The 23,944-nt window shown below is 40.7% G+C and overlaps 3 protein-coding genes across 24 annotated transcripts in view; 2 read left to right on the forward strand and 1 right to left on the reverse strand.

Moving 5' to 3' along the window:
* Positions 1–579: 579 nt before the first annotated feature.
* Positions 580–9,297, reverse strand: Erg28 (ergosterol biosynthesis 28 homolog). 3 transcript variants are annotated; one of them, XM_013356811.4, is made up of 5 exons: positions 9,085–9,297; positions 6,673–6,831; positions 4,239–4,329; positions 1,451–1,569; positions 580–1,322 (listed from the first exon to the last, which is right to left on the reverse strand). In XM_013356811.4, exons 2-5 carry the CDS (start codon positions 6,803–6,805, stop codon positions 1,243–1,245), a joined length of 423 nt encoding a protein of 140 aa, XP_013212265.1. In that variant the 5' UTR covers positions 6,806–6,831; positions 9,085–9,297; the 3' UTR covers positions 580–1,242. The 3 variants fall into 3 exon arrangements, with proteins under 3 accessions (XP_013212265.1, XP_005321310.1, XP_077906702.1); XM_005321253.5 differs by having other exon boundaries at positions 6,673–6,835; XM_078050576.1 differs by lacking the exons at positions 580–1,322; positions 1,451–1,569 and adding an exon at positions 1,576–2,221 and having other exon boundaries at positions 4,214–4,329; positions 6,673–6,835.
* A 1,860-nt stretch (positions 9,298–11,157) lies between these two features.
* The window catches only part of Ttll5 (tubulin tyrosine ligase like 5), a 260,216-nt gene continuing 247,429 nt past the window's right edge, over positions 11,158–23,944 (forward strand). For 19 of the 20 annotated variants that reach the window (XR_005729960.2, XM_040276119.2, XM_040276121.2 and 16 more), the window contains exons 1-2: positions 11,158–11,297; positions 17,936–18,042. Coding sequence is in view for 18 of the 20 variants with exons in the window: in XM_040276119.2 (XP_040132053.1) it covers positions 11,224–11,297; positions 17,936–18,042 (181 nt within the window). In the remaining 2 variants the exon portion in view is untranslated. Of the gene's footprint in view, positions 11,298–17,935; positions 18,043–23,944 lie in introns of those variants that run through there. The other variant, XM_040276131.2, reaches the window with a different exon arrangement.
* On the forward strand, positions 11,856–12,667 carry LOC101961034 (high mobility group protein B1). The gene has a single exon (XM_040276140.2). It carries the CDS (start codon positions 11,903–11,905, stop codon positions 12,548–12,550), a length of 648 nt encoding a protein of 215 aa, XP_040132074.2. The 5' UTR covers positions 11,856–11,902; the 3' UTR covers positions 12,551–12,667.

Consider the following 23,944-nt stretch of genomic DNA (forward strand, 5'->3'; position numbering starts at 1 on the left):
TGTGTGTCTGGTCTGGCATGGAAAAGTACTCAATCAATATTTGTTGAAATATCGAGTGGCCTTTCTGGCATACACAGTGTGGGGGGCCCAGCAAGTGGAGGCTCACCAGGTGGTGTGGAGGGCCACTGTCTACTCTGGTACATCACCTTTGGGATCTAGCTGGTTCCTTTTCATGGTCATCCAGCTATTTCTTCTGTGGTGCCTAATCCTACTTTGTTTCTGTGTTTTCAGTCATCTGTTTCTTCTTTAGGAAGATCAGAAAGGGAAGAAAGGGTCCTGAGGTTGAAATATGAACTTAGAATCAAATTTTAATTTTTTTGGCAGTGTTGGGGATAGAACCCAGGGCCTCATGCATGCTAGGCAAGGGCTCTGCCCCTGAGCCACAATCTCAGCCCTGTGAACAGAGAATCTTGAAGATCCAAGAAGAGGAAGATCTGACCTCAGAAATACAAGAGATCTGAGCAAGTGACAATAAGGAGCTGGAGGCCCCCAGTATAACTTGGGACACAAGCTGTGGTGAACCTGATCAGGCAGAAAGCTGTGGTGCTCTCGGCCAAAGTACAAGAACTGATCAAAGCAGAGGGTTTTACTATTTATTACAAAATTCATTACACAAATACAGCTGACCAGAAGGTCTAAAAACAGCCCAGACTCTTCCAACCCTCACCCACCTGTAGTAAAAGAAGAGCCAGAGTCCTGCTCACACAGAAGAAGAACTGCCTGTCCTTGGCGGGTTCAGAGTTGAGAGTCTAGCAGCAGAGAGGAGCCCAGTGTGTGGACAGCCCCTTGAAGCAGCCCTTGGTCACAGCTGCGCGGGGTGGGCAGCAGCTTCAGGTTTCACAGTTCTCACATCCCCACCACGAGCCAAACCGAGGAATCGAAATAAGAAGGGAAAAAAAAAAAAAAAAAAAAAAGCAGAACCAAAGCAGAAGGCTGGAAGAAGGAGCCTATGGGAGGCTGCAGGTGGGGAGGGGGCTTTTGAGGGACAGGTGATTTCTTGACTTGGGTGGCTTATTTGAATGTTGACTTTAAAATTATTCTTTAAATTGTACATACATGTCGTACACTTCCCTGTGTGCATGTTATGTCTTAAATGTTTTTAAATGCCAAAAAAAAAAAGCAAAACCTCAACAACTTAAAAGGCCAAAAGTGAGTAAAGGGGCTGAGGATGGAGCCCCAAAGAAGAAATTAAAGAGCAGAGAATGAAGGGGAGACAGAGAGGTGGGAGGTGGCGATGTGGCCTCAGTTCCTCTTCTTCTGTCTGGATGCTGGCTCTGCTTCTAGGTACTGGAGCCCGACTAGCATACCCAAGATGGAGAAACCTTGAACACAGAGACAGGTGAGTGGGGATGTAAACACAGGGCCTTCTTACCATGCACCTGTCCCCTGCACCAGCCCAGGTGCTGGGACAGTTGCTGAGGGAGGCCTGGGAGTGGGGTGGGGTGCTTACTTGCCACCATCAGTGGGGCCAGGACACCAATTGTGGGTGCAGCAGTTCCAAATACAAACAACTCAGAGAGGAAGTGCCCCAGGGCGAGGAGGAAGGTCCAGAGTGTGATGTGGTAGAGGCTACAAGAGAGCAGACAGAAATGGGAACGGACATTACTGCTTGTTTGGTGCAGCATGGCAGGAAGTATTAGACTTGATATACAACCATGTGACTACGGCTAAGGAGAAAGGGTGCGTGTTCCTGAGAAATACCTGGCTGCATGATCACCTCAATTTGTTCTCACCTAGGATAAAACGAAAGGCTTTCAAACTAAAGGTAGCTCTGTGGCTCATCTGGGAGGAGAATGGTCCAAGCACTCAGGGTGGGTCCCCAAGTCACAGCAAGGTAGAGAAACTGGCTACAGTGAGGCAGACCCTGGATTATGGCAACCCTAGGTCGTGCGTACCACTGTGAACCATCACATCTACATAGTCTGCTTGTCCAATTTGGCACACTGTCTAGTCTAAGCCCACCTGGTAGGTGTCTGGCCCTGTGCCGATCAGGGTTTAAAAGATAGATGACACAGAATGAATGTCTGGAATTGAGAGGAAGGAGTAAGACATCTTGGGGCTTTTAGATTCACTTGTGCCAGTTGTTTTGTGTCTTGGCCTACAGAAGTGGTTAGAGGGAGGACTCAAGGACCCCTGGGGTAAGAGATTGTTCTTCAGTTTTGACTCCAAGATGAAGAAGAGACAGGCAACTGGCTGGTGAACCTCTAGGAGTGCTGATATTCTTTTTTGAAGTATGAAATTAAGGAAAAAATTAGGAAATACTTCAAATATATTAAAAAGATGGTAGCATGTTATAATGAACCCCAGTGCAACTAACTAATATGCAGTTCCATCAAATCTTAACATTTGAACATTTTTGTTTCAGATACTTTTTTCCCTAAGAAATGAAATATTATATCTAACAGTTATAGCATTCTGTGCACCCTTATCCTACCCTGATCCTGTTGTCCTCCCTCTCCCTCCCCCTGAAGTAGTCAATATCTTAAATCTGGTTTTTATCATCCTGGTACATGCTTTTATATAGTAATAGACATGTACGCATGTGTGTTGATTTTGAGTCTCCAGTGAGAGAGGGAACAGTATCAGACGCACGTCGGAAATGCATGGATCAAAGTCCTAGGCTAGAAAGGACCAGAAATAGCAAGTCAGCATTCGCAGCTGTCCCGTGTTGGGAAAATGGGAGAGGTGCCTGGGGAACAGAGGTAAGGACAAGTAAGACTTATCTCTGCTTACTCTATGAGCACAGAAACAGAAGTTGATCTCTTTTCCTATCACCAATTCTTCATCATGGTAAAGGTCTTCTTCTTCTTCTTTTTTTTTTTTTTTTTATTTTGTACTTGGAATTGAACCCAGGGGTGCTTTACCACTGAACTATATTCCTAGCCCTTTTTAAAAATTTGAGACAGTGACCCAAGTTGCTGAGATTACAGGTATGTGCCACCACACCCAGCCATAATAATGGTCTTTAAAATGATTATTCGATCCTCCCTCCCTGTCACCCTGAGAAGTAGAACAGCTATCTGTTATCATTTTATAGATGAAGAGACCAAGGTGCAGAGAAAAGTAAATAATAGACTTGTTTCTGTAAAGCTAATTACCAACAAAATCAAGACCAAAATACATTTTCTTGTTTTCATTCTTGGTCCTGGGACGTTTCCACTAAACCATACTGCTTCCAAAAATATGTGTCAAACTGGGACAAGTAAACCATAGTTTCAAGTTAAAAAAAAAATTAAAGTTGGAGAGCTTAAATCCCTTGATTCAAATCCCACTTGAGTTAGTCTTCCTCAGTTTAAATTAATTGGGTCTCTAATATTCAGATCTGCAAAATCAGGAATGAGAATCCAGGGCTGTTAGGAGGAGACTTAATCAAGGTCATGTACATGAAAGTTCCTGGCATAATTAGGGGATTCAAAAAATATTACTGCCTTCTCTCTTCCCAGATGCTGAGAGCTTGGATATGACAAAAATATTTGTGAGTGAGGCTGTTTTGACAGCTTCACCCAGAGAACTGAGCACACGTTTCCACCTAGCTTGGGATGATTAATTGCTGAGGAAAGCTTGAGCCCCCTCCAGTGGCTAGAGCGGGATATGGCATTGTCTACACAGGAGGCGAGGCCTGCCTGCGATTGTTCTGCACCTTGTCTTGGTCCCCACAGAGGCAGCAAGGGGATTCTCCCCCACCCTCACCTACTGACTCTGTAAAAGCATGTCAGTTTACTTTGTGGTTCCTCTTTTTTCATACATCAAGATTTCTGATCATTCCTGCTGCTTAAAGAGGAATGTGAGAAAGTTATGTGTGGGTGGTTACTCTAAAAAGATCATATCGTGGCTCAGTGGCAGAGCATTTGCCTGCCATGCACCAGGTCTTGGGTCTGATCTACAGCTCTGCAAAATAAATCAAGATGACAATAACATCAAACGGAAGCTAAAAGAGCACATCATTCTACGTCTTTAGCAGAAGAAAGGCAGATTCTTTAGTAAAGGAAAGGAGGGATATGATGCAGACCACTAGATAACAACACTGCCAGTCTGCTATGTCAGTTCCAAAGACATTTCAGATATTAAAGAAGACTTGTTAGGCCTATTATGTTCTTGGATGGATCCTACTGGCCTTTTATTAGCAACACTCTAAGCTAATGTAGTAAAAGGATTAACAGGTCTCAACAGAGAGGGCAACATGCCTAGCACTTGATTTTCAACAAAAGGATGCTAAAGTTCTTCCTTCCCTTACATACGTCTTGTTGTGGATGTCAATGGCACAGAGGCAGCGAATCACCGATGACAACAGGGTCCAGATCCCAAAGGTCCGAGCTTGGAGGCCATTTACTGTGTAGTAGAAAAAAACAAGAGTGTTGAGAAGGGGGGTGCCTTCCACACTCCGGATATTCATAGGAGATAGCTGAGCCTCACCTTCCTGTGGCTGGGCAGAGTGGAGGCTCTGGTGTCATACTGGGGACTAGAAGTAAGGGAAGGAAGGAATTCCAGAATGAGGACTGTTGAGATCCTCTTCAGATGTCTACAGTTAGGAGGGGAAATGCCAAGAGTGGATACCCAACAAAAAAACCCACTTAGGCAAATAACTCTTAGATACAGCTCTTTTTGTCTTCTCTGCCTGGAAGACCAGAAAGACTGGGCCAGGACAGGTTTTAGGGAATGCTGTGAGATGGGTCTGTTAAAATGAGATGCCTGGGACCCAGACCCACAGACTTTAAGACTGATCCAGGGAGAGATCTCAGAGATACTGGCACCAATCCAGATACCTAAAAGATACAGTGAGACCTAAACCCTTGGATCTCTTTCTGAACCCAGATCTATGTTGTTTGAACAAAGCCCAAACCAGGCTGGTTTTCTGTGTATGTAGTAGTGGAATAAAGTGCTATTTCTTTGGGCTCTGCTGGGGGCACTCTGTATTGGATGGCTTCATTCTGGCACGGCATTAAATACCCTTCCCTCAAATATGGTCATATTCCCCCATAACAGTGGTTCTTGACCCAGGCTGCTTATTACAATCAACTGAGGGAATTTTATAAAGTTACTGAGGGCCAGGTGGCAGATCAGTTACACCAAATACTCCAGAGGTGGGCACTGGCTTAGGTGTTTTCTAGAAACTCCCTGCTTGGGTGACAAATGTAGGGCCACTAATTTAAGGCATCCAGTGGCTTGGAAATGCCAAACAGTGAAGGCAAAATACTTCCTTTGCTGGTTTATCCCTTCCTGAGCAAGAGAAATTTCAAGGGACAAGACTGATGACTGAAAGATCTCTTCATGTTAATTGGGCTTCAGGGATTTTCTAGCCTTTGGAAAGGTTCATGGCTTTACCAAATTCACAGCATTGAGCACCTTTAGTTGGTAGTAAGAAAAAGTTCCATATGCCAACCAAATATCTAGCATTAGCCCTAGAGGGCTACCTGTTTTCTTTTTGTTTCAGCGTCTCAATACACACTAGGCAAGTGCTTTACCATTGAGCTACATCCTCAGCCCAAGAACTACATCCTTTTGTAAATAATTTGATAGCTTTTCCAAAGAGAAGACTGAGGAAATTTTGCTCTCATTTGTAAGAGACTTAAGTGGAATGCTTCAGTAGGCCTAACCAGACTAGGACCAGGTAAAATTCAATGGGATAGTCCAGAGCATGGCTACCATTAGGAGAACACTACAGGAGCCCCCAAATCACTGAACGCAGGCAGCTTCTACCCCTTCTCCTGACATATATGTTCTGCTCAGCTGTACAGTAAGTCATATGACCTCTGTGCTTCTCAGTCTCACCTTTAAAATCAAAGTGCTAGACCAGATGACCTCTAAAATCCTGGGCATCTATATAGGCTTCCATGAGGCAGCCCTGAAAGGTGAAAACCCAGAAATTTCCTGCTTTCCTTTGCAGGTTCTTTACTTCTAATATATTTGAGCTTTGTTCAAAATGATCCTTAGCCTATTTAATTTCATTTTATACCTAGATGTGGCAGAAAGATGAGCTAGGTCAGAGCAGGAATCTGGGTTAGCTGTTAGTGTGACACAGAACTGATAGCTGCTGTGAAATAATGCTGTAGCTCCAAGTACCCCATACACCCATGTGGTGAAGTACAAGCTATAGTGTAAAAATGCTCTCTGCAGAGAGGCTCAGGACTGGGGAGAGCCATTATTCTGAAATTTCATTCTGAAAGACCACTTTGAAGGCTTCTGGGAAATCTGTTCAGGGACTACGTCACTGCTTGGGAAGACCCTGGATAGTACTGTCCACCTTTAACGTGGAACACGGACCAGATGATTTCTGAAGAGGGCTCTGGGATTCTGAAGCTTCTTGATGTCTTTTGAGTGGAGCATCCCAGAGTCACCAAGCAACTCTATTCTCTCACTTTCTCTAATAAACCTTTTTGTACACCCTAATTGCCCAGGGAAGTATAAAAGGAACAAAAAGGTATCCAGGGAAGCTTGGGGAGAAAGTGCTTTCTATGGTTTGTTAACTCTAATGACTACCAAAGTATCAGAAATACCTGGAGGTTTTCAGAAACTGGATTCCTGAGTTTCTCCCAGGCTCATTAATTAGATTTGGAGAGAGAAATGGGTGCCTGGATTTGTTTTGAAGTTTCCCGGGTTGTTCTGATGTACAGCCTGCCTTGGGAACTAAAGCTAGATCACTCCCACATAGGATGCAGTTTTTTGAGTTCTTACCGAGGTTTGGCTTGCCAGTGTAGAGCTTTTCATAGAGAAAGGTGTGGTCCCGGAAGCTCTGGAGAGTGTTTCCCATGGCTATGATGGATACTATAACCAGCCAGCTTCGCAACACATTCAAGAAACGGCTCATGACTCCCTTAGACCAGAGGAGGTGTTCTGCCTTAGAAACAAAGGCAAAGGACATGAGGCGATGAGGGTCAGTCTACTTTAACCATAGCCCTCTCACCTCTGTGCTTAGCTTGTTGTATCCCACTCATGAAGGCTGTTCAGAGCTTAGTTAACCAATCACTTCACAAATTCCTCTCCAAGTTCTTTCTATCCATTCACCCCTGGTTTCCTAACACACTACTCTTACTTCACAGGGTTAGCCTGATATCTGTGTTTATTTACCCTAAATCAAAGTGACAAAGGTTCCATAATACAATGGGTGGACATGACCAATTTGCCAGGATAAAATGGAGAGAAAAGGAGGTGTACAAACATCATCATTATTATGTTATTATATTATTATAAAGTAACAGAATGGATCTCTGTGTGAGGCTTATGGAAACTGGTCCCAATACTTAGTCACACTAAGAGTGGTGAATGAACCGTATACTTTTCAATAAGTGACATAGTACTTATCTTTGTCTAAGTAATTTCTCCAAAATACAGGATTACCCTAAATCAGAACTTCTTTCTCTTAGCTGGAATCAGGACTTCTATATCTTTACTTTTTCATACCATTCCTTTGTCATGCAAGTGGCTTAAAAGTGATTGATTTTAAGTCCACTACAGACACCTGCCTGGATATTGTTGACAGATTCTTTGAAGCCTATAAAAACCCTTATACAATTGAGTGGAACCTGTGGTATAATGGCACTATTTATATCATTAGGTTTTTCTCACTGTGGTTCCCAGATATACCATGCTTCATAAACTAGGACAATTTAAAAGTTTAAAAAAAATGCTGTGACTTTATAGAGAAAGAAACAGCAATCTTGGTACTGAGTTGTAAGAAAATTTACAATAGCCATCAATTATTGGGCACTGTGCCATGCACTGTGCCAAGAACTTAACATATATCATTTCATTTAATCCTTACAACAAGGTAGACAGATACTATTATTATTTCCATTTTATACATGAGAGTTGGACGATAAGTGACTTGCTTGGGGTTATACAGCTAACATGTGGCAGGGAGATCTGTTAGACTTTGTTGCTAAACTATCTCACTGAGAATATTTTGATGATGTTCCTATTTTTGATGAAGACAAACATACCATATCCATTTCTGTCTTCAAGTATATTTAAAGCTTAGACCAAATATTTAAATCTTAGACCAACCCTTGTTGAATAGTGATTTCAATCAGTTTGATTTAAAGGCATCCCAGATAAAGAAGTTCTAATAAAGAGCAGCTTCTTCCCATATTCATTATTATCTTTTGGTCCAAGTTTTCTCTGTTGTCTGGTTAACTTCTTGGGCCTCAAGTGACAATAAAATATTGGGCTTCCTTTGACACTTTGGCAGTAGAGTTTCAGTACAGTTCCATGCTACTCAGCTGAGTTAGGTTATTTAAGTCAGCAACTGCCCGAGACAGTGTGATTTCTTTCTTGATTTCTCCAATCAAGAAAGAGCTCTAGAGAAGAAAAAGTGAATTGATGAGCTCCTCAGGGAAATGTGTGTTACAAAGGAGGACTCTGTCCCAATTCTGAGTGCATAGGTGTCTACTGGACATCACTGGCATTTACAGCCTGGGCCATGAATCCCCTATTCTTTTTATTTCCTCACCCCCTCTCAATTAGAGCTTCATGTCTCTTGCCAGGGTTAAAAAAGTTGCATTGATGCCCTCATGCCACGCCCTTTCAGCAGAACTTATGACTCCCATTTCATAAAACTTAGAAATCCCAGCAGATAGCTGAAGACTAGAACCTGACCATTTCTGAATTGCTCCACCAATTCCTCAATCCCATTTCCCTAAAGCTTTAGGGTCTTATCAGTCATCTATCGTCAATTCTTCCCCGGCCCAGTACAGCATAGGTGTTAAAAACTAAGAGTCAGGAGAGATGAATTCCTATTTTAACCCCTACCATTCAGTAGCTATGGGGCCCTGGGCGAGTCATTTACACTCTGCCACTCGGTTTCCTCATCTGCAAAATGGAGATACAGATATATACCTCAAGGGTTATAGAAATTACATGAGAAAAAGTGAAGGCTCCTTGCACAGTGCTAAGTTCATAGAGGCTTCTCATTCATTCATCCATTCCTTATTTACTCCATGTTCCTGACTCTCTCTTGTCATCTTCTCTCGAACCCCTTTTCTCCTCCAAAGGTACCTCCCTGGCAACCTCTATTATCCCAGTCTCTCCAAATCCTCCCAATCAGATGCCACACAGACACCTTCAAGCTCCTTCTCCAAGTTCTCCTACCTGGCGATCGGACCCCCAGCACCACAGAACCAGCAGCAAATAAGCTCCCCCGGGACTGCTCCAGCCGCAAGTCCACCTAAGCCATTTGTCCCCGCCCCTGTCCTCAGCCGGGCTTCAGGATTGGGTCGTTCCGGTCAGCCCTCTCTTTGATTGGCTGTTCCCGATACGCTGGAGCAGGAGATAGGGAGTGAACCCCTTCGCTGCCAATCAGCGGTAGCCGCTGCCTAAGCCTCTCCTCTGGTACGCCGCTCACTCAGTAAACCCTCCTGTTGAGCGTGGCGGAATTATGGATTTGGAATCAACCTTTTAGGGGCGGAGAAAAAAAGAGTGGAAAATAGGAGCCCAGACATCCTCCTTTCGGCAGCAGGGCTCAGCGCCCGCGCCGCACCACAGTGACGACATCTGTCAGCGCCCGCAGCCGGGCGTTGTCAGCGCCCGGTGGCGGCGCCTGCGCAGTGGCTCCGAGCGGGCGGTTGCTTGTTGGTTGTTGTAGTAACGGGGGAAGCAGCCGTCGGCGACTGCCGTGAGCCTGGCTGGGGAAGGAGGAGGAAGGTAGGCGCTGAGCGCGGTCCCCGCCTGCCTGCTCCGAGCCATGGGAAGATGAGACAGGTAAACGCCTGCGCTGGCTTGCTCCCCTTCCTTGGGAGGTGCGCTCCCAGGTCTGGGCGGGCGCCGTCCGCTGCACTTCCCCTGAGTCCGGAGCAGCTGTTGGCTTCCGGGCGCGCCAGGCTGAATTGCTGCTGCGGAGTGTCCGCGCCTTCCCCGTGGGGAGCACCCGCGGACCTACCTGGGATTGGGATGAGCTGGGGTTGGAGCTGAGAGCAGACCCTTCATGGCAAGGACTCCCTTTCAGCCAGACTCCTTTCATTTCCGAGCGCGGAGTCTCTCCTAGTTCTGCAGGAGCCCGGCAAAGGTTGGCATGCCTTCCTCTCTTGGAGCTTTGGCGTGTTTTAACTGAATGGACTTCTCAACATTTTTGGGAAAGATTGGGGAATCCCTTTTGGAATCCCCTGAAGAGAGTCACTAAGGTTGTTAGATATTTCGCCTCCTCACCCCCCTTTTTTTTGGGGAAAATGTGTAGGGATCTTTATCCTGGTGGGTGTTTTTCGTCTTATTTACAATCTTGCTGTTTATTTAAATGCGTAGGAAAATAAAGTTTCAATGATAGAGTGGTGGTAATATAAAGAGGTCATATAACTTACCATGGTAACTCTGGGGCAGGATATTAGATTCTATAGCCTGTTCTGCATACATTGAACCACAATTGCTTTCCTGAATTCTTTTAGTAAGAGTCCAGATATCTTAGAAACATTGACACGAGATTATTATCTCTGAGTATGGAGATTATGGTCATTTAAACATTTTTATTTTCTTTGTAGTTTCTGTTCCTTCCTCTAAAAATGTTTTTAAGTTAGAAATGCAGTGTTGGGAATTTCCTAATTTTAATACCTATTTAAGATTAAGATGGAAGTTCGTGATTTTTAGTGAGAATAATTAAGAATGTTTGGAAGGGCACTGAAAAATTTTACCCACCTATTTGTAAGACCCTTGATTAGGAGGATTATATTCATAAATCTTTAGTTCAGATAAATTGTTTTTACTAGAAATATGATAGCAGCTAGCCTGTGTGCTTGCCACAATTTAGATAAATTCACAAGGGTCTGGAAACTTGAGTCTTAATTTTTATTTTTAACCTAGGTTGGATTTGTCTGGCAAGGAATCTGTTTTAGGGAATCAGCCACCTACCTCAGACTGCCCTAAAAGTGAAGTGGATTTTCTGCTTTGGTATACATTAGACTTAGTATATAAAAGAGAAGGGAGAGAAATAAACTTAATTAAGTTCTACAGCTACACAGAGCATAGATAGTATGTTTGGAAAAAATCTTGATTTTTGTGGCATATTTGAGGCACTGTGATAGAAGGTAGGATTCTGGAGGTTGAGCACTATTTAGGAATATATTCCTTTTCATTATTTGGAAGATCACCAGCAAAATCAAGAAAGAGAAAGCTATATTATGTTTCAGATCACTTGATTTTCTTGCAGGAATCTGTGCCACCCAAATTGTCTGATCCAGTGAATCTGCAAGGAAAGGTCTCTGAGGCCCCTGTCTGCTGACTGCATGACAAACTCTAAAGGAAATGCCAGTCGTGATGGCCCGGGACCTGGAGGAAACAGCATCTTCCTCAGAGGATGAGGAGGTGGTAAGCCAAGAGTAAGTAACAACAAGCCTGCTTTGACCCTTTACCTTTGGGGTGGGAAATAGTTTCTTTCACTCATATGTTCAACCCAGTATTATTCTATTGCTATTGTCTGGCTCTGGTTTTAGCTTTTATCCATAATCATTAGATGATCAAGATTTTATTAGTTCCCATCACATTATCAGAAATGAGATAAGGCTTTGTTTCTGTGTTCATGAGTGATTATCAGCTCTAGATGTTGTAAAATGTAGGTAGTAGCTTTTGGTGCACTTTTGAGCAGAACATCCAATAAGGAGACTCAAATTTTTAGATATTTAATAAAAGTAGGTTTCCAAATTGTGATGTTGACTGTTGTGCTAGTTTTCTCAAAAGCCTTTCAATGATAGAGTGGCGGTAATATAAAGAGGTCATATAACTTACCATGGCATCTCTGGGGCAGGATATTAGATTCTATAGTCTGTTCTACATACATTGAACCACGATTGCTTTCCTGAATTCTTTTAGTAAGAGTCCAAATATCTGGCTCCCGCTCTCACAGCCATTGTAGTACATTGAGCTCCATAGAGACAGCGCTGGGGCAAGTGGGTGACTCTGCCTTGCTGAGGAAAAATAACTAAACATGGGCAAAGGAGATCCTAAGAAGCCGAGAGGCAAAATGTCATCATATGCATTCTTTGTGCAAACTTGCTGGGAGGAGCACAAGAAGAAGCACTCAGATGCTTCAGTCAACTTCTCAGAGTTTTCTAAGAAGTGCTCAGAGAGGTGGAAGACCATGTCTGCTAAAGAGAAAGGAAAATTTGAAGACATGGCAAAGGCGGACAAGGCCCATTATGAAAGAGAAATGAAAACCTATATCCCTCCTAAAGGGGAAACAAAAAAGAAGTTCAAGGATCCCAACGCATCCAAGAGGCCTCCATCAGCCTTCTTCTTGTTCTGTTCTGAGTATCGCCCCAAAATCAAGGGAGAACATCCTGGCCTATTCATTGGTGATGTTGCAAAGAAACTGGGAGAGATGTGGAATAACACTGCTGCAGATGATAAGCAGCCTTATGAAAAGAAAGCTGCCAAGCTGAAGGAAAAATACAAAAAGGATATTGCTGCCTGCCGAGCTAAAGGAAAACCTGATACAGAAAAAAAGGGAGTTGTCAAGGCTGAAGAAAGCAAGAAAAAGAAGGAAGAGGAGGAAGATGAGGAAGATGAAGAGGATGATGAGGAGGAGGAAGATGAAGAAGATGAAGATGAAGAAGAAGATGATGATGATGAATAAGTTGGTTCTAGCGCAGTTTTTTTTCTTGTCTATAAAGCATTTAACCCCCCTGTACACAACTCACTCCTTTTAAAGAAAAAAATTGAAATGTAAGGCTGTGTAAGATTTGTTTTTAAACTGTACAGTGTCTTTTTTTGTATAGTTAACACACTACTGAATGTGACTTTAGATAGCCCTGTCCTGGTGGTATTTTCAATAGCCACTAACCTTGCCTGGGACAGTATAGGGGTTGTAAATTGGCATGGAAATTTAAAGCAGGTTCTTGTTGGTGCACAGCACAAATTAGTTATATATGGGGACGGTAGTTTTTCATCTTCAGTTGTCTCTGATGCAGCTTATACGAAATAATTGTTGTTCTGTTAACTGAATACCACTCTGTAATTGCAAAAAAAAAAAAGTTGCACCTGTTTTGTTGATATTCTGAATGCTTCTAAGTAAATACAATTTTTTTATTAAAAAAAAAAAAGAGTCCAAATATCTTGATCGCTGGATTTTCATAATAAAAATGAATGATAGAAATAAGTGCAGCTGCTATAAATGATGATAAGGGCTTCATCTCATCTGTTCTCATTTAATATGGAGATTAAAGTATTATATCTTATTTAATTAGAAGATATTACTTCTACTTTATTAAACTTGGCCTTATAAATATCAAGAAATTTCCTCAGGGACTTAGCTTTCCTGGATTTTGAAAAGCTTTGCTGCTTTGCCTCCTTTAATATTTGACACAGAATATAGAGATAGTTTGTCTTAAAGTTAAGATATCTTTTTTTTTTTTCCTTATGTACTCTGCATCCTTTTGGATATATGTGTGTTGTGTAACCTGAAAAATAGGGTTAGTATCTCCCAGGCTATTTTGTGTGGGTATGGTTTGGATCAAATAGAATCATATGTGAGAAATTATTTGGTAAATTACATAAAGTACCATACAAATGTAAGACAAAATTCTAACTGGTTCATTGAATTTATGTTAGACTTTTTATAGGGTAGAAGATTACATTAATAGCATTTGAAGAAAACTATTGAAACATTAATACAGCTTTGAGGAAAGACTTCTCCTCATCATTAGGTCATGGAAAATAATAGGAATTTAACAATATATTTGGGTCATTCTCTTTCAGGATAATTAAATGGGTAATTCCCTCTGGTTACTTGGCCTTTTGTGCCATTTTTCTTTCAGAGTGTGGCCTTTTACTCCACAAAAAATTTAACTTCTGCAGTAAGCATCTGTCTTTCCATTTTTAAGATTGTTCCTTTACTTCATTACTGTCTTATTAGTGGGCTTAGAGGAAGGGCACAGACACAGCTAGTACTCCTCTGGTTTCCTGCCTATACTCCTAGTTGAGAAAGGCTAAGTTTCTTATAGAATTTACTGAAAATATAGATGTTATTTCTCTTTACCCCATCCAAATTTTTGGACCTTTTGCTTTTCTTTCTTTCAGACTTCTACTATTGAATTTTGACTTTTTATCTTGTTCCATCAGCTTATTTTTTGTTTATTGGACACTTGTATGTGAGCAATTTTATTCACAATAGGTTTACCTTGAGAAAGTTTTGAAACTTAGAATGCCTTCAGTCGTCGCATAATGATGTTGATTTGATCCAGAGATGTATGTCCTTAGACAACTGTAAGTAAGATCCACTCAGATCCCTAGGCTTTATGAAAGTATTAACACCTTGTAGTCCTGGACTTTAGGGTTAGAAACCATCCTAGAAGTCCTTGTTTTACATAGCATTATTTCAAATAATAAATGTAAAAAGGCTATTCTGTATTTTGCTTGGGGATCCCAAATATATATTTATGTGTAGAAGTGGAAATTTTCATATAAGAACTCAATATAAGGTTTCTCTAGTCACTGAAAAAATAGTAATCTTAATTTCTATGATGAAAAGTGATTTTAAATCAGTTTAAAAGATGAACAATAAACAATTTCACAGTGACTGCTGCAGGGGTTCAGGAAGGAGAGTGTGGTTGTGGACTGGAGGAGCTGGTGGTGAAAGCTCTATGGAGGTGGTGACATTTGAGGTGGGCTGTGGTGTGGAAGCCTTGCTAGCAGGGGCAGTGGTACGAAGAGGTCACAGACGCAGGAGTGCTAACCTGCTATGTATCTCTGTCTTTGAATTATGTAGGCTGGGTCCCAGGGGTGAATAGTGTATATTCCTCATGAAATAGCTTCTTAAAAACCAAAATGTGTGGGGCATAGCAGCATATTCCTGTAATCCCAGAGGCTCAGGAGGCTGAGGCAGGAGAATCACAAGTTCAAGACTACCCTCAGTACTTTAGTGAGGCCCTAAGGAATTTAGTGAGGCCCTGTCTCAAAATATAAAATAAAAAGGGCTGGGATGTGGCTCAGTGATCAAGTGCCCCTTGGTTTAATCTCTGGCATCTAAATAAATAAATAAAAACCAACTATTAGACTTTCAATAAAATGAGCCATAGAACTGGTCTTCTTCAGTAATTAGTCTTGAAAATTCTTTGTCCTTTCATGTCTGAAAATGCATTTTCTTCATATTACCAGTTTCTGATGTGAATGAACCTGTGAGGTCCCAATGTTCAGTTTCCCAGTCATTTAAAATTTTACTTCCCATTAGTATTACCTGCTGGGAGCATGTTTTTAGTGACAATTTAACATCTGCCTTAAGTGTTTTTCAGTTGACCATGGTGAACTAATGATTTACTACTTTTACCTTTCCATAGGTTATAAATGAAATGATTTCTCTGTCAGGGATATGGCTTCCTACAGACTGTAAATCAGGGCGGTGGCTCTTTCCAGCTGTGTGTCTGTCTATTGTGTTGCTGATCTGGTCGGGCATTTTTAACTGTAGCAGCCATCCATTGTTTGTAAGTGCTAAGGCACAGTGGTGCCAGTTTGTAGCTAGTGCTAGATTGACAAGGAACTTTGGGTAGTTTCCAAAGTTCTTTTGTCCAAGACTTCACAGTGCAGGCTGCCTATCTGCTCCCTCTATCCACTGACATGAAAATATGGTGGAAAAATTATAGAGATCATAGGAATCATCTGGTCTGAGCCCATATTTTACAGGTGTTTAAGTTAAAAATCGAGCAAACCACCAAAACTCATCCTTGCTAAAACAAACAAACAAACAAATAAGGAAAGAAAGAAAGAAAGGATCCTATAAACACCATTTCTCTCAGACAGGTACCATGACTAAGAACAAGAACAATTAGCAGGTTGGGGTTGTGGCTTAGTGGTAGATAGTGCTTGCCTAGCACGTATGAGGCACTGGATTTAGTCCCTGGCACCAAATAAAAGTAAAACAAAATAAAGTTACTGTGTCCATCTACAACTAAAAAAACATTAAAAAAACAATTAGCATTTACATTCCATTTCTAGAAAACAGAAAATGAATAAGGTATGGCATTCTTTGCTGCCTTCACTAAAAAGCTGATGGCAGCTCAACCCAAGTCTGCAGGCTGCTGAAACCTCTAAGATTAGTTGCTTAGTACCTGTGCATTCAGATTGGATTGGAAGGATATGAGTTGGCCCTGAGATTTGTGGTATGGCTCTGGTTAAGGGGTATGGTCATGTGAGTTTTTTAGAGTGATTGTTGGCTAAATGAAACTTATTCCAAGTAAGGAATTGATTTATTTAAATTCCAGAAGAGTTGAGTTCAGGGTGTTCGATATGCTGAACTTCACTGAGATACGATTTTTCAGCAAAGGGTATAAAGAACAAGAGACCGGGATTCAAAGACCTGTATACTTAAGCAGCTGTATGACCTTGGGCAAGTTACTGAACTTCTGAGCCACTTTTTTCTAGTTCATCATATGGACAAGAGGAGTAAGTGGGATGACATGAAAGTTCTTAGTTTCATTACTGGCCACATAGTAGGGACTCAGTTCCTTCAATTTTTCCCCCTTCCTACTTTCCTATTCAAAGAGTTTCTTAATCCATGAGTAAATATCATCTATCTAAGATGATTAAATTGAGTTTTCCTGAGGATAGGGAAAGAGAAAAAAGCCTTATGATTTTGTAGTAGAAGAATTATATATATATATATTTTTTTCCCATTTACTATATTTTTTAAAAAATATGATTTTAATTGAGATTCTTGTTTTAATTTAGGTTTGTAGGATGGGACATCAAATTGGTTTAAAAAGGAATTATAGAGTATTAAAGGGGTATATAAATTACTGGGAATATATCAGTTTTTATTCTTTACACATGCAATGGATTACAGTAAGACTCAAATTGTCCTAAAAAGACAGGGCATTCATAACTCGTATTTAGGCAACATTTGCTTTTGCAGCTCTGACTATTACCCAGGATTTCATTTCTCTTCTCCTGTCAGTTAGGCTCCCCTGACTTCCTTCTTCACTGACAGCTCTGGGCTCTCCCCTCAGTATCACAAAATGACCATTGCAGGGCCAGACTTCTCATTCTTATTCTGCTCTTGGAAAGAGAGGCCATCACCTGTAGTTACTGTGGAAGAGAAAGGGTCAGGGGCTGGGAACATGTCTCTTTCTCATGGGTTATAATTGGTTTATGTGTAAGGGGGGTCCGGTGGATCATCGGAGGGAGAGACCACACAAGAGACTTACTCCATGCAATTGGCAAAAGGGGATTTATTGGGGATCCATTCCAGCGCGCTGGGACTCTGTGCCCACTCAAGAAGGGAGAGCAGCCCAGAGCCCAGAGCAGAGTTCAAGCGGAGCTTAAGTACACTTTTTGGAGAGGGTGGGGGGCTTTGCATACATCAGAACAAATCATCATGAGGCGCGGGAAAATTGAACAACAACCCTGAGTCAGGATTAGTGCATACATTGGCGGGAACAATCAGGGCAGGAGTGATTGGTGCTCCTAGGTGGGGTACACATTCAAACTGATTGGTTTAGGTCCTGCAATGCCTATGTGCCAAGCAACTCGGAACCCTTAGCTATTAAACAACCAGAAAGTCAGTGGAAATATTTACTGGGCAGTTCCAGTATTGTCCTAACAGCTGCAGGGATTACAGGTTTTTGGGGTAGCAGAGGGACTCTAACAATACTAGTCTTTTACTTTTTAACCTAATCCCTGCACTTTGGAAACTTTAGGATGCCTGGTCTTTTACACTTTAACTCAGGCTCTGCGGCTTAGAATCAGCTTGGAAATTTTACCTTTACAATGTCCCCATCTTTGAACCAATCTTGTAACTGAATGATCACATTCCTTCATTGGCTGAAACCAGTCAAGGTCCATCCCTTCTGAAAGGTTATTCTGAAAACCCTGGCTAAGAATTGAAGATGAGTGATTTTTCCACAGCATATTTGGGGTTCTTATTCTAGAAACAAGGGGAAAGTTGCTAAGCATCAAACCATAGTAATTTGCTTAAAGTTAATTCAGATTCTGAGCTGAAAATTATTGAAGACTTTTGTTATGTTTGTAGGGATCATCCATGTATCATGTGGACTGGAGGCTGCAGGAGAATTCCAGTTTTGGTATTCCATGCTGAGGCCATTCTGACAAAGGACAACAATATTCGAGTAATTGGAGGTAGGTATAACCTCTCCCACAGAGGGCAGAGCTGGTCAACTTTCCTGACAACTTTGGAAAACATTAGTATGACGTATGGATAGAGAAAAGGCCTTGGCCATGAGAAAAATCTATTGTTACTTGAAGATTATTTAAAATTTTTTAAATTATATGTGCATGCATGTTTGTGTGTGTGTGTGTGTGTATATTTAATTGTGATAAATTATGTGCCGCAGTCTGGCTGGGCACAAAATCACGAGCCACTCACAGCCTTGTAGATTCAAACGGCAATTCTTTATTCCTGAACTCACACCGGCACTCTACAGACGTTCTGGGGAAATCCACATTCTGAATCCCAAATACTCTCTGAATCCCGAGAACTCAATGGGAACTCAAGGAGCAGGTGTGCCTGAGGCAGCAGGATACTCCCTATTTCCAGCAGGGTACACCTTAAACCTGGAACTGCCCAAGGAGCAGGATACTCCCTAAACCTGATCCGCCCTAAACCGGGATCCGCCCTGGTCTTTGAGCAAGGTCACCTTACTCAAGCATACATGCAATGTCACTGCAAATGACCTGAGTCCTAAGGCAAGCCCATTTCCACAATGGAGAGTCCTTCCTCTAAGCAACATGGGGTAGGCTGACAAGAAAATTTCGATGCGTCATTCCTACTTGGCAATGGCTCTCAGCAATTATGTGTGACAAAATTTACCATTTTAGGTTGCACATTTCATTGGCATTTAGTACATTCTCAATGTTGTGCACCATCACCACTGTCTGAGACATTATCCCAGAAGTAAAGTGTAGCTCAGTGGTAGAGGGCTTGCCTAGCATGAAAAAGCCCTGAGTGTAATCCCCCAGGTCTGCAAAAAACAAAACAAAAAGAAAATAGAAATTAAAGCCCACACCCATTAAGCAGTCACTTTCTATGCCACCAGCCCCCAGACACTTCTAATCTACTTTTGGTCTCTATGGATTTGCCTACTCTAGATATTTCATAGAAATGGAATCATACAATTGTGCCTTCTGTGTGTGTGGGTTCTTTCACTTAGCATATTGGCAGGGTCTGTCCATGTTGGAGCATGTATCAGTCCTTCATTCGTTTTTATGACTGGATAGTATTCCATTGAATGGATATAACAATTTAATTTACCCTTTTATCAAATGATATTTTTGGTGTTTCTACCTTTTGTCTGTGGTGAATAGTGCTGCTCTGAGGGTTTGTGGACAAGGTTTTGTTCATGTACCTGTTTTCAATTCTTTTGAGTATGACTCGGAATGAATTATTAGATAATTCTCTCTCTCTTTTTTTTTTGTGGTAGTTGGAGTCAAACCCAGAGGCACTCTACCATTCTGACCCCTTTATTAAGTTTTATTTTGAGACAGGGTCTCACTAAGTTGCTGGGGCTGGTCTTGAACTTGAATCCTCCTGCCTCAGCCTCCTGAGAAACTGGAATTACAAGTGTGAACCGCTGTGCCTCGCTTCTGTTGAACTTTAAGGAGCTGTCAAACTGTTTCCACAGCAGCTGCTTCATTTTACATTTTCACCAAAATGATAATGGCTTCCAATTTTGCTTTATTCTCACTAATATTTGTTGTTTTCTGTTTTATAGATTATAGTCATCTGGTGGGTATGAAGTGATATTATGGTTTTGATTTTCATTTCCCCAATGATTAATGACAGTGATCATCTTTTTGTGTGCTTTCATGTGCTTGGCCATTTGTATGCCTTCTTTGGAGAAATGTCTTATTTGCATGCATGTGGCTCTACCTCTGAGCCACAATCCTAACCCTAAGCTAAATAGTCTTTGATTTATTTTGAGTTAATTTTTTTAATATTGTGTTTTGTAAAAGTCCACCTTCAGGGGCTGGGGATGTGGCTCAAGCGGTAGCACGCTCGCCTGGCATGCGTGCGGCCCGGGTTCGATACTCAGCACCACATACCAACAAAGATGTTGTGTCCGCTGAGAACTAAAAAATAAATATTAAAAATTCTCTCTCTCTCTCTCTCTCTCTCTCCTCTCTCACTCTCTCTTTAAAAAAAAAAAAGTCCACCTTCATTCTTGTTCTGGCATGATTAGTTGAGGAAACCATTCTTTCCCCATTGAATGGTTGTGGCACTGTCATAAAAAATTAATTGAGTTGAGGGCAGTGGAGCACACCTATAATCCCAGCAGCTTAGGAGGCTGAGACAGGAGGATCTCGAGTTAAACCAGCCTCAGCAATGGTGAGGTGCTTAGCAATGAGACCCTATCTCTAAATAAAATACAACATAGGGCTAGGGACGTAGCTCAGTGATTGAGTGCCCCTGAATTCAAGCCCCAATACCCCAAAATAAATAAATAAATTAATTAATTGACTGGGCTGGGCTGAAGCTTGGTGGTAGAGTGCTTGCCTAGAATGTGTGAGGCAACTGGGTTTGATCCTCAGCACCACATGTAAATAAATAAATAAACAAAGGTATTGTGTCCATCTACAACTAAAAAATATATATTAAAAAATCAATTTACCATAGATTTATGGATACATTTCTAGACTCTTTATATGCCATTGTTCTGTACATTTATCCTTATTCCGGTAGCATCCTGTGTGGGTACTATTACATTGTATTAAGTTTTGAAGTAGGGGAGTGTAAGGCCTCTAATTTTTTTTAAAAATCTTTTTAAAATTATTTTTTATATATGATAGCGGAATGCATTACAATTCATATCACACATATAGAGCACAATTTTTCATACCTCTAGTTGTATACAAAGTATATTCACACCAATTCGTGTCTTCATTTATGTACTTTGGATAATGATGTCCATCACATTCCACCATCATTCCCCTGCCCCTCCCCTCCCTTCCCCTCCCACCCCTCTGCCCTGTGTAGAGTTCCTCTATTCCTCCCATGCTCCCCCTTCCTATCCCACTATGAACCAGCCTCCTTATATCAGAGAAAACATTTTTTGGGATTGGCTAACTTCACTTAGCATTATCTTCTCCAGCTCCATCCATTTACCTGCAAATGCCATGATTTTTCTCTTTTATTTCTCAGTAATATTCCATTGTGTATAAATGCCACATTTTTTTTATCCATTCATCTATTGAAGGGATCTAGGTTGCTTCCACAAAGGCCTCTAATATTATTGTTCTTTTTTAAGATTGTTTAGGCCATTCAGGGTCCTTTGTAATTCTTTGCAATTTGTATAAGAATTTTAGGATCAGCTTTTTCTCTGTAAAATTGGCCATTGGGATGTTGATAGGGAGTGCACTCAAGTTTGTAAATCACTAAGCTGTGCTGTGATTTACAAACTTGAGTGCACTGGGGTTAGTCTATTTTCAAGGGTTTGGTGTAGTAGAGAGTCCATACTTGGGTTCTCAATGATTGACATTTACTAGCTATGAGTCTTGGGCAAGTCACTTAAACTCTTTTAATCAGTTTCATTATTAGTTAAATGGGATAACTTCTACCTTGCAGGCATTGTGAGGATCAAATGAGATTGTTTAATGTCAGGCACATGGTGGGCACCCAGAACTTGTGCCTCTCACTCTACTTGATGAACAGGATCTGCTCTACTTTTAAATGGCTTTAAGGTCTGCAGTTACCCCATGATAATCCAGGAGTTCAGAGAACTGTGAATCTGCTTCTGGGATTTGAATCTTCTTCCTCCCCAAGGGTCCTTGTGTTCTAATCCCCTCAGTAAGTTGCTAGGTTACCACTTAAAGGGACATGGCTTATTCCTGTTTTCTCTGAAGCCTGGGTAACTGAAGCTTGTGTTGAGAAGCTCCCTCTGAATGTAATTTGAGCCCAAATATCTAAGATGGGAAAAAAACAACAGAAGTTAATAATCCCTACAACACAGGCTCTTTTGGTCTCCTGTCACATAAAATAATCTATGTGTCCTATGACAATAAGCAGAACCTTCTTTTTTAGAATACCTATCATTTATTGGAAAATAATATTCATGAATATTATCCTGCTATTCAAGCAATTACTATTTTCTATAATTTATAAATCTTTGCTTTTTTTTTTCTTTACACATTCCCATGACTAGGGGGAAAAAGACATGAAACTTTTCTCTACCTTTCCTAGTTCCTTGAGGTTTAATAATTTTCTTCACCTTTTATGAAAAGGCAATTTTGAATGACCTATTTGCTTATCTGAATTGTACACTTTTGGTCTTCAACTTTTTTCCCCTTTCTCTGTCTCTTAACCAGCTGACATGGAACATAGATTTGCTCAGATCTTAAGCCTGTAGTTAAATCCCTTGAGAAGTTATCTGGGGCATTAGTTACCTTCTGTTGATTTCATAGTGTTAGGTACCAACTTCTTTTTTTCTGTTTATCTATTAAATATTTATTGAAATCACTGTTAATAATTTGGTATAGTATGCTTTCTCATGCTTTATTTGTGAACTGATCTAAGAAGATGACTCTTTTCTTACTATAAACTTTTTTCCTCCAAATTGTATGTACTTCAAACATGTAATTAAGATTGTGTTTTAGAGGCAACAGAGGTATTTTCAACTTAAAGTAAGCTTTTTGTAGAATGAAGCATCTTTTTATAATTTGTCTCTGTTTAATAAGTTTGTAGATTAGCAATAGAAGTATGATAAGCTATGTGTTATTAAATTTGAAAGTTGAAATTAATAATATATTATTTAACCCAATATATTCAAATATTATTCTTCCTATATTTACTTCAAATAAAAATCATTAATAAGATATTTTATAGCTAGTATGTATTTTGCATTTTGGGTATATCTTAATTTGGTACAAAATTTTCATTGTAAATATTTGACTTATGTTGAGATTTCATAAAGATTTTAGTTGAAAAAGTAAATTCATTTAGTCAGGTTGTTTCAAAGATGTTTTCTAATAACTGTTTTCTTTTTTTGTGCTGGGATTGGACCCAGGGTTTTGTGTATATTAATCATGTACTTTATCATTTTGCTCCAGTCCTTGTTTTCTACTGACTTAATTGAGTTTCAATTTTTAAATTTAAATTTTAATTAATTAAGTTTAAATAAAATAAAAAATTTCTGTCCTCTGTCAAACTGGTCACATTTCTATGCTCATTAACCTTATGTGGCTAATGACTACTGCATTGAGTAATATTGGTATGGACCTACTTTTCTGATACTAGGGCACAGCTACAGTATGTTGTCAATTTAAGAGGTTATAGTTTTATTCTAAAAGTCCAATATATCAGTTTTATCTTCATTCTGGTTTCCCGTGCTGTTTTTATCTAAACCCCTTAGGGACCTTGACTACTCCCTAGGTTCTTCTGTGCTGACAGTTGGATTATTGGTTTCTTATTTTTGTTTGCTTTACGACAGTCAATCTGGAACTTTCCGCAGGTCCTAGCACTCCAGGTTGCCTCCTAGGGCACATGTGAGTGGTTGGGGAAGAGGAATTCCATAGTCTCATGGTAGAACTGAAGTGGTGCTTGCTTGATCAGAGATCAGAAACAGGATCATTGGCAGTTTGCAGGTGATGAAGGAGACCATGTCCTGCCTTTTGTTTTTATGTGGAATAAGGTGATTCTTCCTTGGGCAGTTGGGCAGGTTTGGTTTGCACTTGTAATTCTTCAGTTGACTCTTGCCATGATAGAGAAAGTTAATGTGTATTTTCAGGGTTCTCTAGAGACATAGAAACAATAGAACATGATGAGGGAGGGAGAGGAAGGAGAAGGTATTTAATATGTATATTGGCACATACAATTGTGGAAACTGGTGATGCAGTTTGAAGGCCTGAGTGGTAAAGAACCAGTCGCATAGATCCCAGTGTGAGTCTGAGGCCTGGGAACATCAAAGGTTATCAACTAATTACTAATTCAGTTTTATTTAAAACCACATTGAGCAATAATCAGACCTATATGCAGTCCTGGTCTCTTTCTTAGGTCACCATTTTATAACCTCTGGTCTAAGACATATTA

The sequence above is a fragment of the Ictidomys tridecemlineatus genome, chromosome 5 (genome assembly GCF_052094955.1).
Source record: "Ictidomys tridecemlineatus isolate mIctTri1 chromosome 5, mIctTri1.hap1, whole genome shotgun sequence".
In the NCBI taxonomy this organism is placed as follows: domain Eukaryota; kingdom Metazoa; phylum Chordata; class Mammalia; order Rodentia; family Sciuridae; genus Ictidomys; species Ictidomys tridecemlineatus.

Excerpts from the sequence above, each read along its gene's own strand:
- LOC101961034 (XM_040276140.2), top strand. The coding sequence starts at position 11,903 with ATGGGCAAAGGAGATCCTAAGAAGCCGAGAGGCAAAATGTCATCATAT.
- Erg28 (XM_013356811.4), bottom strand. The coding sequence starts at position 6,805 with ATGAGCCGTTTCTTGAATGTGTTGCGAAGCTGGCTGGTTATAGTATCC. Across the intron at positions 4,330-6,672 it reads CACTGGCAAGCCAAACCTCG|TAAATGGCCTCCAAGCTCGG; the intron begins GTAAGAACTCAA and ends TCTACTACACAG. Across the intron at positions 1,323-1,450 it reads GGCCCCACTGATGGTGGCAA|GTTTCTCCATCTTGGGTATG; the intron begins GTAAGCACCCCA and ends TCTGTGTTCAAG.